The sequence below is a fragment of the Zerene cesonia genome, unplaced genomic scaffold (assembly GCF_012273895.1).
Source record: "Zerene cesonia ecotype Mississippi unplaced genomic scaffold, Zerene_cesonia_1.1 Zces_u006, whole genome shotgun sequence".
Classification (NCBI taxonomy): domain Eukaryota; kingdom Metazoa; phylum Arthropoda; class Insecta; order Lepidoptera; family Pieridae; genus Zerene; species Zerene cesonia.
Genome location: NW_024045136.1, coordinates 1,533,591 through 1,547,290, shown reverse-complemented (window position 1 = coordinate 1,547,290; position 13,700 = coordinate 1,533,591). Strand labels below are relative to the sequence as shown.

Sequence of the window (13,700 nt, the reverse complement as noted above, 5' to 3'; positions counted from 1 at the left end):
TTTTCCCGTACTCCAACTCAAAATACGCCAAAAATTACGTCGAGGCAAAATTCGAAAACAGTGTGTCGCGTTTCTGTCTACGGTTACCGCGCGCCCGCACCATTTATTATTTGGAATTTTCCAATTCACTGATTATTTTGCCATTCGTAAGTTTAACAAACAAATTCGTATCCGTTTAGCATTTTTTTCGCAAGTTGCGCCAAATATGAAAGTCGTAAGCCGAGTCGATAAGGTCGTTTTTGGTTCGCCGGTTAAAGATAATCCGGCCAATTGAAAAACACTACACCGGAACCGCCTAACATAACTTACATTTGACATTTGAAATTGGCCGCAGTATCATAGAAAATTCTGACAGTTCCGAACCATCACAAGAATAATGTCGTTTTTATTACATTTTTTGATAAATTATTATTCTAGTTTCGATCCGGCGGTGATACAACGGCCTTATCGATTTTCCTATTTAGCGCACCACAGTTTATTGTACTTTTTCGAAAGGTCTACGTTTGTGTGTCTAGCCGCTTTCAAAAATTATTTAAGTGTTTTTTCAGACAGTACAGACGTCGAATGCGTTCTCGTAAATTGATAGTAATTCGACTCATTACAGTGTTAAATATCTTGTTGGAATATGGGTTAGCAAGAGGAGGAATTATGTGACAGTGATTTTATGGTGTGTGTGTGTAGTGAAAATTGTTTTTACTATTTTGTATTATACATTCCAACTGTGAAAGTGTTGTGTTTTGTGCCTACGGATGCCGATGCCCTGTATGATTCTTGGATGCATCGTGATTCGACTCACATACTTAAATTGCTTGTAAGTAAATATGTACTTGGACACATCTAATGTATTGATTAGAGAAATTAATTTTAAACTGTACTAAACAGGGTCAAAGTCCCTGAACAGTTGTTGATTTTCAACTGTTTTATTTTGTTATCACGTTATAACTTCGACTATTGTAATATTTTTAATCATTAGCAAATAACAGTAGCAAACAGTGTCACACAAAAAAATTCCATTATTTGCTTTATATTTTTCATTTATCTGTTTTTATTATGATTGTAGCAAGTCCTCAAAAGATTTACAAAAATCTGATATATCCTATCCTATTATATCTATCTATGTTGGTTCATGTTTAAATTCAAAAACATCTAAACACAATAAATTATAAATAAACATATTTTTCTTGACTATCAAAATGCAGCAAATTTTTTATCACATTACCTATTGAAAATTTCAATAATATCATAAGGTTATAATCATTAATCAAATTTAATATGGAAATGTAATTGCTTTGTAAGTGTTTGACATGCCAAATTTTGCCAAAATATGTAAATTATATAGAAAAAAACCTAAACATTTGTTATGTATAGGCATTTATCATTAATCTATTGTGAATGTGATAAATCTAGATGATAAAAATATTTTAACATTTTAATGATTGCAAATACCAAATGGTTGGTTTAGTTTATTCTAGAAAAATCTAGTTTCAAGCTTTTTAAATAACTGATTTTATCACGCTTTATGCAAGATATTTTGTTTGACTGGTTTTGATGGTGTTTTTGCATAGAAGAGGAACAATTTTCACTTCCTTCCATTCAATACTTATCATTATATACTTCCTGTTATAGTTCAAACTGATTAGGTTGTATTATATGTTGCTGGTATATTTTGAAAGTGGTTATATTACAATGTCCCTAGTAATTATATATTTAACAGTGGATTGTCAGTAGACTTTGTTTACAATGGTCTGGTCGTAGTGACATAGTAAATTCAGGAGTGGGCACTATAGTCATATTGGATATATATATTTAGATGGTTGTTAGATTACACCATGATTATTTGGTCCGATTGCTGTCTCCATATTGCAAATAACGAAGAACTGACGAATCAACAAGTCAACATCTTTTAGGGCTAATTTAGTTCATAGAATACTTAGATTTATTATAGTATCACTATAGTGTCTCTTTGATATTACAATGTCGCTTAAACCCGGCTGTTTAATTATAAAAAATGAAACCAAATAGCAATCTTCTATCGACTACGCCCGTTTCCTTTTCCTCGCCCTTCCCAGTCCATTTCTTCTTTCCAGTCATCAATCCTTTTCATATCCCTTACCCCTTAAAAGCGGGTAGCGCATTCGTAGAGGAAGTGCCCCAGCCAATCGGCTACCCAAATGATTATTTACCATCAGGCAATTGCCCTATGTCTGTGACATTATTAAGAACTACTATATCACTAGTGAAATTGTAATATCACAGCTTTGACTACATACATGCGACATATAAAATACTAGCTGCTCCCCGTGATTTCACCCGCGTAAGTCCGTATCCCGTAGGAATATCGGGATAAAAGGTTGCCTATATGTTATTCCAGTTGTGCAGCTGTCTACCAAACCTACCAAATTTCATTGCAATTGGTTCAGTAGTTCAGTAGTTTTTGCGTGAAAGAGCAACAAACACACACACATCCTTACAAACTTTCGCATTTATAATATTAGTTAGATAAGATAGTAAGATCAGCTGGAATGTCTGCAACTATTTTTGAAACTCGACCTAAGCAACGTAATGTACTTCCAAATTTGTTCATTTAAAATCTGCACCTTTAAGAAGTACCCAGTATAGAAAAACAATTATAAATATAGAAATCAAGTATCCTATTTGAATACTTGAACTGAAAAAAAAATGCATAATGAATATTTAAAATACAGTTTTAATAACTGTATAAAAAAATTTTTCCTTATTATGTTAATGTTTCAATTTTCTAAATTAAATATTTAATTATTATATAAATTAATTACAGACTTCCTTTTGTTTGTAATTAAAACATTATGTTAAATTATTCGTTTAATACGCATTTATACGCTATTACTATGTAGATATTCTGTTTCTTATTTTTTTTTACAATGAAACCAATTCCATTTAATGTAAGAATTTTTGCCCCTGGCCTTAAGTGTAGGTAGGGTACAACATGGGGTTGTACAGTATTCTCTATAAATACTGACTATTTTAAAATGTGTTTATAATCTTCACATGTATATTCATCTCCTTCTTTATGTTCGATTTTGACCCACTTTAGGCAGACAGATTTGATTCAATCTTTGTACACTTATCAAGGATTGGTGACAATACAATAATTTGAGGAGTTTATCTGATTATCCTGATTATGATCCCCCGAATTAAATAATGATTTTAGGTATTACTCTGCGTACAAGTGAAACAATTGAGTTGATAGTATTTTCTCGTGTTTGATTTTACGCGAGTATTATACATTTAGAAATTAAAAACTTTTTAACGGATTTTAAATGCGATTTATATTATCTACCCGTGACCACGCTCGCTGTAAAGTGTTCGAATCATCAGGTTAATAATATAATGAATAAATCGCGTTTAAAATTCGTTAAAAAGTTTTTAATTTCTTTTTGAGTTTCTTTTATCATTTGAGCATGTTTTTGAATTTTTCTTTAACTATATTTATTTTTTATTTTTAGTTAACTTATAGTGGGCCAAAGGATGGTAGTATTTCGCAACAGGTTTCAGTGATTCAATAATTTCGTATGTATTTTTCAGTCAATCACCAGAATTGTGTTTATTAAAATATTTGTGGTTAAATGTCTGCTGACTTTTGTAGTTTTTGTTTTGTATTGTTTTGTTTGTTTATTGATATTTTTTGTTTTATTTGTAAGCTTGTGTGTGTTGGGCCCGAGTGTTGGGCCGTTGGCAAAATTAACGGCATGTTTTTCTCGTTTAAAATATCTAGTTTTTTAACCTGTCACTTGTCAAGATATTCAGAAAACGTCACGAAAAAAGGTGGGAATGTAATAATGCCTGCGTTGCTAGGATGATTACATGAATTTGGAAAGTTGTAACTTCACTGAGCGATATATATATTACTAGCTGCACCCGGCAAACGCTGTTCTGCCTTACTCTTATCGTTTAGTGTTATGAAAAATAGATGTTTGCCGATTCTCAGACCTACCCAATATGCTTACCAAATTTCAGAGGAATCGGTCAAGCCGTTCCGGAGGAGTATGGAGACTAACATTGTGACACGAGAATTTTATATATAAGACTAGCTGACCCGGCAAACGCTGTTCTGCCTTACTCTTATCATTTAGGGGTATGAAAAATAGATGTTGGCCGATTCTCATAGATACCGGATAAACACAAAAAATTTCATCAAAATCGGTCAAGCCGTTTCGGAGGAGTATGGCAACGAAAACTGTGACACGAGAATTTTATATATTAGATGTACCACGTACGAAGCCGTGGCGAACAGCAGCTAGTCCCACTAATATTATAAACGCGAGAGTTTGTAAGTATGGATGCATGTTTGTTATTATTTCACGCAAAAACTACTCAACCGATTGTAATGAAATTTGGTACATAGATAGCTGGACAACTGGAATAACACATGGGCAACTTTTTATCTCGATATTCCTACGGGATAAAGACTTATGCGGGTGAAACCGCGGAGCGCAGCTAGTCAATTATAAATCAATGTCCGCTTAACGGAGATCAAATCAAATCAAATACTTTAGGCTACTTTGTATCCCGTAGGATATCGGGATAAAAAGTAGCCTTTATGTTATTCCAGTTGTCCAGCTATCTACGTATCAAATTTCATTGCAATCTGTTCAGTAGTTTTTGCGTGAAAGAGCAACAAACACACACACACATCCTTACAAACTTTCGCATTTATAATATTAGTAGGAAGTAGGACTAGCTGCGCTCCGCGGTTTCACCCGCGTAAGTCCGTATCCCGTATGAATATCGGGATAAAAAGTTGCCCATATGTTATTCCAGTTGTCCAGCTGTCTACGTACCAAATATCATTGCAATGGGTTCAGTAGTTTTTGCGTTGAGGAGCAACAAACACACACACACACACACACACACATCCTCACAAACTTTCGCATTTATAATATTAGTAGGATAAGTAAGATAGGAAATAGGATAGTAGTATCAATAGTGTCGGTAAATCTCACCGGGGTCTAACCAAATGCACTAGAGATGCATTACAGTGCACAAGTATGCTTAGAAATAAAAAAAAAAACATGTGAACTTCTTACCAGGGCACGTAGAATATGTTTTGGGAATAATATGCAGCGCTCACCATCAGCGGAACCATCGGCTCGGTTGCCCGCTTAGACAAAGTAGAAGCATGTTACACCCGCCGTGAGGTACGAGTAAGGCTAGTAAGAGTCTGGCATAACCCTGCTACATGCCCCCGAAGTAGCAGGATATCCATGAAGGATTTTCTCACGTTTTAAATATATGTAACACCCGCCCGAATATTTAAATTTCTATAAAAGAAGCTAAGACATCTCTTATATGCCGCCCCCAAAAATCTACCGCCTTTCGTCGGCTTCAGCCTACTAAGCCTGCTGGTAAATTCACGCGTCAATGTCGGGAGTCAAGTAATACGACTATACGGTACCTAAATAACACCTAAAAGAAAGTATTAAAGACTGGACACCCGTGCCGACCCTACCCGGGTTATTTAACCCGGGTAGGGTCCGGAATACAAAACGAAATGTAACCTATGTCACTCAGTATACAGGCACCTTTCTAATGACATGAGAACTTTTCAAATCGTTCCAGTTGTGTATTGTTTTCTTTATGTCATAGTCGGCAATAATGGAACTAGTGGGTCGCCTGATGGTAAGCGCTACCGTCGCGCCGCCCATGAACATTTGCAGAGGCGTGAGGTCGTTTGCGGACCTTGCGCATCTACACTGCCGACTTTAAATTTTGAGAGATAAAGAAATATTGACCGGAAGATTAGGGAAAGGACTGGGTAATATGGGCTTCCGGCTCCCTCACTCAACCGAACGAAACTCGGCAACGTGCTATCTGTTGTGGGGTCGTAATGTGTACCTTTCCCACTGGCCGAATTGGCCCAATTCACTTTAAAAACTTGCATTTCTTGTATTATATTATTGATATAAGTGTAGATACACTCATTTTGTCATGAAAAGACATGTAGCTAAATAGATTGTTTCATTGTTTCGCAGTGATAGTAGTGAAATTAAAAAAAAAATCGATGTTAATTTTATTATTCACATAATTATTTGATTGTACATTTATATGACAATCCCCCGTAATGATAATCCGTTAGTTTGCGTTTTTGTTTTATTTTTTATTTATAACATTAGAATCTTCGCCCCGCGGTTACATCCGCGTAAGTGTATCCCGTAGGAATATCGGGAGTAAAAAGTTGCCTATATGTTTCATTCCAGATGTACCAAATTTCATTGCAATCGATTCAGTAGTTTTTGCGTGAAAGAGTAACAAACATACACACATCCTCACAAACTTTCGCATTTATAATATTAGTAGGATAGTAGGATTTGATTTTGTTTTGACCTCCGGCGCAAAAAGAGGGTTGTTATAAGACCTCAAACACCGACCCAAAGTCGGGGTTCTTTAAAATTTCTTATGTCTGTCTGTCTGTGGCATCAAAGTTCCAAAACGGATGAAGCGAATTTAATTTCGTTTTTTTTTGTATTACTTGAATTATATTACTTAAAGGTGACTTATGTGCCAGTGTTCTTAGATATGATAGAATTTGATGGAAATCGTTTGAGCCGTTTAAAGATCAACAGTAATTTTGTAGTTAGTAAAGAACTGACTAGCTTTTGTTAATTCACAATTCCCTCAATATGGATATTAAGTTTGAAATTAAAGATGGCCGACACGATAAGGGTACGGGATTATTTATTATATTTGAACGTACGGTTATTTCTTACATTTATTAGATGAGTTACGCATTTTTGTCTGTGATTGTCTAGTCTTATAGTGAACGAGACGCTCGTCCCGGTTTCGCCCAGGATATCACGATTCCTGTTTTATCCCAAGGGGGCATTTAATGGGGATTAAAAGTATCCTATCACCCAAATCAGATCTTACCCTGTCTGTATACCAAATTTCATCGAAATCCGTTTAGTAGTTTCGGCGTGACTGACGGTCAAACATACAAACAAACAAACTTTCACATATATAATATTATTATAGTGTGAAGTGTGATGTCTTGCCGGCTTTTATCTCTAGAACTGTTTTCCGAAGCGGTGGTTAAAATAAATCTAGACATAATACATTATGGCGATTCAAAATCGCCTCCTTATATTTAAGTCTAGTCTACATAAATGGTCAACGATACTCCGGGGGGAGCGATATACCACTCGAGTTTCTAAAATGGTATCCCAATGAGAACAATTTCTGATCGGTTGTAAACTAACGGAGATCTCGAGTAACAAAACAAACACAAAATCGAGAATTGAGAACCTACAGAGAATTGAGAACCGAGAGTCTGGCACAAACAAATAAAATACAATCGAATTGAGAACCTACAGAAAATTGAAAACCGGGTGTCTGGCAACTTCGGCATTAAAAGTCTAGTTCAATAAATAAATGTTTTGAGTTCGAGTTAAGTGTGATAACGAAAGAATCCTACGCGTTTATAAAATGAATTTAATCGAATATGAATCTAACGTCGCAACACGTAAGGTCGATTTTGCCAAGAGCGCGTTCAGTCGTCCGCCAATCCGATGTCGCTCCTAACCAATACAGTGAAAAATATATAATTTTAAAAGCGAATGTCACAAATAAAGCTGTCGGTTTATTGGCGAGGTCAACGACCAAGTTACACGGCAAGTCAATTCTGGCCGGATTGACAAATTCCGCCACCATTTTCAAATTTCAACAATGTTCAGAAAAAAAAAACATAGTAAAATTGATTATTAAATATACCATTTGTTATTCAGAAACGGTTCAATTGATTTGTGGAATTGAATACTTAAATGAGCTTAGAATGTTCTATTTTAAATATTTAATATAAATTATAGCCTGGATTAGTCTATATTTATTAATATGGTAAGTCAGGTATAAGTTCAGATAGAGATATTATTTGTAAACATGCTGTATTCGAAGGTCGACCGTATGCGGGTTATATGCGTGAAGAAAATACGGATCACGGTTCCCCTTTTTCCTATTAGGTGGTAAGTAGGTAACTATGTTATAAAATATAATGGTTAATCCATAAAGATTTTTGTTACACACTAGCTGTAACTCGCGGCATCACTCGCGTGGTACCCGGGAAATACGTAGAGTAGCCTATGTGCTAATCCAGACTATAATCTATCTGTGTACCGAATTTCATGCAGATACGATAAGCTGGTTTCGCGTTAAAGAGTAACAAACATCCATCCATCCATCTTTCCGTATATCCATCTATCCATTCATCCATCCATTCATCCATACTTACAAACTTTCGCGTTTATAATATTAGTAGGATTATAGACATAGACATAGACATAGACATACATTTATTCACAATCAAACACACACACGACAATTAACAAAAAAAAGACAAAACACTGAGCATAAAACAGGAAATAAGAAAAAAAAAAATAATAAAAACATATAAAAAGAAAAGAAATAAAATAAAAACTAAGTTAGGTTGCTGTGATGTGTTATGGCTGTGAAAAGGTCCAGGCTCAGCTTTATATGCCATGAGTCAGTTGACCCATGAAGCTGTTAATTCTGCCAGAACCCAGAAGGAAGATGGATAGATTAGAAAGAAATAAATAAACACAAATAAATCAGCAATGATGTTAGGCTACATTATAGATAAATATGTTTAAGAGACAAGTGAAAGAATTGAAGGATAGAATATTTAAATTACCACAAAAACAGAAAAAAAAGACCAGGATATATATATAAATAACGGATAGCAAATAACAGTGAGAATAATGTAAATAAATAAATAAATGCTACACAAATAATAAACAATAAAAAGTCGGAAGCTAAGATACAGTACTAGTTATTAAGTCAGATTCTGTACCGACAATGGTATGGTATGTTTAAGCAGAAGCGAGTGCAGGCATTCTGTAGCCTTTGAATAAGCCGCTGCGATCATTCCAAGAGGCATGGACCGTATACGGCGACGCAATAATTAAGTTTTGACAAAATTATTGACTCGCAGAGCCGAATCCGAAGATCGACACTGAGAAATTCTCGAATTTTGTAAATCGTCTTGAGCCGGAAAAAGCAATTACTAACCATTTCACTGACATGCTTCTCGAAATTAAGGCCTCCATCAAAAACTACTCCTAAATTACGTGCAACAGCGACCTGCTCAAGTGGAGTGGTATTAATTTGGATGGAAGGATTGTACTCAAATACATAAGAAATCTGTTTTTTAGTACCAGTTATTAAGAACTTAGATTTAGAAGGGTTAAGGCATAGAGAATTCCGCAATGACCAATCAGAGATTCGCTGAAGGTCATCATTTATGCTCTGAATGCAGTCCTGTACATAAAAGCGGTTAATGGGAAGATATAGTTGCAGGTCATCGGCATATAGGTGATACTTACACTTCTCTACGCAGTATGTGATGTCTGCCGAATACAAAATAAATAACAATGGCCCCAAGATGGATCCCTGCGGAACTCCTCTTGTGACGGGATATAAGGCTGATGAAACATGTGACCCATCAGGTTTAGTTAGAACTACTTTTTGGTAGCGGTCATAAATATATTATGTGTGTAACCTACATTCATTAGTTTGGTATATAATTTGGTTAATGCGGCTGCTGCTGCAGGTGCGGGGCGGTGGCGTCTGCCGTGCTCGCCACCCCCCTAGCTACATAGTTGCGTGGAGGGAACACTCTCAGCTCCCGTGGCCCCTTCACTTAAGCGGCTCGACGGAACACAGTGGGGTTTTGGTCGGTAAGAATCCGACGCAACCCACGGCTCCTTCCCCGGGTGCCGTGGGTGGGTATCTATGAAAGATTTACCCACTATAAATAAAAAAATAAAGGAATGCTCTGACATACGAACGAAAAAGCGCCATCCAACTCGCTGTGATGTGATTTTATAATAATTTAAATGCTTTTTAATAGTCGTAAATTAAATAGAAATGATTGAAAATAAATTAAATTAACGATTAATATATTGCAATCGTTCACGTATTTACAAGTGTCAATTCGATAATTATATTGTAGGTAGAAAACGGTTTATAAGGTTTTTGTATCCAAAGGCCAAAAAAGGGAACCCTATTACAAAGAGTTCGTCTTCTGTCTGTCCGTCTGTCGGTCCTTAATAGTTAGACAGTTGAAATTTTCAATAACGATCTATTTTTGTTGTCGCAATAAGAAAGTAATACAAAAATTTGTAATTCAAGGTTAAGTAACAGTTGGCACGGTCATAAATTGGATGGATGACCAAATTTTTTTTTGCACTTGCCGGTTAGATATTTGTACGGAACCATTAGCACTTATCGCACATTAGCGCTTCATAAATGGCCACTGGTGGCTCAGTGGTGCGGTCGTTGGATTTTAAATTGATGAGTCGAGGGTTCTAGACCCGGCGAGCGTGCAGGAAATAAGTTGAGATTTAAATTTGTAAAGAAACAATACACAGTGTATTGTTCTTGTATTGATTCGTAGGATCAATGTTGAAGAGGGCCCATTGAAACTTGGTGCTGCGATGGATCTGCTTCACTGAATATCACTGAGTAGTATCCTTTTTTTGTTTATATTTTAATGCTGACAGTGCTGACAGACCGCATGTCGCATGTGTCTATGTTAAATTTAACATTGAGAATTTTTCATTTCTCAGTATACAAAACTTGTACCCACATTATTTTTTTTATATTTTTTTTTTATTGTGTGATGGGGAAGCGCTTGACTACCATCTCGCCTGCTGGTAAGCGTAGATGTTGTCTAAGATGGAGCGCGCTTCCCTGGGAGGTATCTGTTCACTCTACTTTTGAAGATCCCCAGATTATATCCGTCAGGGAACACAGACTCGGGAAGCATGTTCCAGTCCCTTGCGGTTCGAATAAAGAATGTAGAGTCGAACCGCTTAGTCCGGGTACATGGAACGCCCACCATAAAGCGGTGCCTAGAGTCTTTAAACTTATTTGTAAACTTACCGTGTGGTTACATGTCATTCATATAAACGTACTAGCTGTACCCGGCAAACGCTGTTCTGCCTTACTCTTATCGTTTAGTGGTATGAAAAATAGATGTTTGCCGATTCTCAGACCTACCCAATATGCTTACCAAATTTCAGAGGAATCGGTCAAGCCGTTTCGGACGAGTATAGAGACTAAAATTGTGACACGAGAATTTTATATATAAGATTATCTTTCTTTCAATTGAACTGCGCACGTGGATCAACATCACCACTGCTCGAAACGGTGAAAGGCAACATCGTGAGAAAACTCGCATCGGAAAACGTTGGACGGCATGTGACATCTGCCACTACGCACCCTGCCAGCGCTGTGGATTATGGTGTGAACCACTCATAGGAGACCCGTGTCCCTGTGAGCGTAGTACGTCTATTTATTTATATTCATCATCAGCCCATATATGCTCCCACTGCTGGGACACAGGCCTTCTATGAGGGTTCAGGCCATAATCCACCACGCTGGCCAAGTGCGGGTTGGCAGATGTCACATGCCGTCGAACTTTTAATTCTTGGACATGCCGGTTTCCTCACGATGTTTTCCTTCACCTTTTTAAACCGTTTCACCGTTTTATTTTCATAGTAACAAGTAATTTACATGTTTTACCCCCAAAGCATTACATGTTACAGTTTGCATGAAAAAATATTTAAAAAAAAAAATTGGATACATGGGCTGATGATGACTAAACGGCTGCGAACATAACCGGTTGCGACCAGTGTGTTTATTTTCGTTGAATATTCCGAAAAAAAAATACGATAAGTACCTACTTACCTACAACAATTTGATATCTAAAAATAAAATAGCACAATTAACACGAATATTTGAATATATAATGGCGTGTATGACGTCACACTGATAACAGGGTGCTCTGGAAGTACGTCAATGCTTGCTCTGAACGTGTTTTGAGAGAAAAAAAAAATTGAAAAAAAAAAAAAAATACATCCACACGGCCATTACATTTACATATTTTAATTTTAATGTAGTTTAATAAGCCAGTAATAAAATGCGCGGCAAACGCTATTCTTTTTTTTTTTTTCTTCTTATTTTTGTTCACGTTCTGTTATCATGCGAAACAATGTGCGTTGATGAGTGGAGATTATGCAGCGCGTAACGGATGGAGATGGTGCAAAATTTTAGTTAAATAATTCCTTGATTATCATGCTGATTAAATAACAATTGGGCACTTTCTTTATGTCCGCGACTATGGCAGCGTTGTCGAGGTAAAAAAAATCTTTAAGAAGAGGTTTTGCCCCCACATAGTTCCCCGTTCATCCGCCAACCCGCACTTGGCCAGCGTGGTAGATTATGGCCTGAACCTTCATAGGAGGCCTGTGTCCCAGCAGTGGGAACATATATGGGCTAATGATGATAGTTCCCCGCTCCTGTTGGATGTCTGGGATATGACTTGTCCTATGAGCTTTCTCGGGTCTCACACTATCTCCGAATCGAATTGCATCCAAATCGGTTCAGTGGTTTCAGCGGTACAGAAGATAAATACAGACACAGTTACTTCCTCTCACTTGTAGGAATTACAGTAGATTGGTTAAAACGTGTTCCGCCAATATAATATTACAATATCCTACTTCCTACTTCCTACTTTTCTATCCTACTAATCCTATCCTACTAATATTATAAATGCGAAAGTTTGTAAGCATGTGTGTGTGTTTGTTGCTCTTTCACGCAAAAACTACTGAACCGATTGCAATGAAATTTGGTACGTAGACAGCTGGACAACTGGAATAACATATAGGCAACTATTTATACGGACTTACGCGGGTGAAACCGCGGGGCGCAGCTAGTAACATTATAAATTCGCCCAAAAATGTCTAGATAGGGTTTTTCTTACTAAATAACTTTCGTAGAATGGTTATAGTCCAAGTCCATTGAAATGTTGCATTTCAAAAGTCCTAGCGTGCGTTTCTCAGAGGACGCAATTTTATTTCCGGGGTGCACAGGGAGGAGGGAAAATAGTATTGTATAGAATCTCAATTGAAAGAAGAAAGAAAGAAAGAAAGAAAAACATTTATTTGACACAGACATACACACACACAACAGATCAAACAGAAAAAACAGAAGCATACAATAAAAAACAAATATATTATAAGAGGAAAAAATAGATAAAAAATAAAAATTTACACTTAACAATTATGTGTGGCTGCGTGTGCCGAAAAGGGGTTGCCACTCAGGAAACCTGAGACTTAACGCCTCAGCTCTGATTTTCAGTGGCGCCCATTCGCTAATTGCTATGAAGAATGTCTTCAAATATTCTCAGTATTTATCGGATTCGTCTAGTTTTCAGAGATGAAGCGTAAAACACGTTTTTCTAGATGGCGGTCGAAAAAAAAAACAATCAAATTGGATTTGATTTGAGCGTCTACGTCTACTATTTATTAAAATCGCATCCTCAGAGAAACGCAAGCCGCCTCGTTGTAACTTTTCAATAGACTAGTGGACGTACGCTGTCGCGAACTTTGATTCGAGCTCGCGTAACTGTTATATTCATCATCATCATCATCATCATCAGCCCACACAATATGTTCCCACTGCTGGGACACAGGCCTCCTATGAGGGTTACTGTTATAACAATTAATTGATATGACATATATTCTATCGTTTGTAGACAAAAACCCTTGACTTTCGATAATATGCGATTTGTTGCTCAAATTCGTGTTGTTGCTGTGCTTTCTGTGTTAGAATCAATGTTAATTAAGATTATGTAGGCTTTCATTTCG

General features: G+C 36.5%; 1 protein-coding gene across 1 annotated transcript in view; it reads left to right on the top strand.

The window, feature by feature from the left end:
• The first annotated feature begins 336 nt into the window (after positions 1-336).
• LOC119838896 (protein tramtrack, alpha isoform-like) overlaps positions 337-13,700 on the top strand; it is a 58,969-nt gene continuing 45,605 nt past the window's right edge. The window contains exon 1 of the mRNA XM_038365039.1: positions 337-811. Coding sequence (XP_038220967.1) covers positions 665-811 — 147 coding nt within the window. The 5' untranslated portion in view covers positions 337-664. The remainder of the gene's footprint in view (positions 812-13,700) is intronic.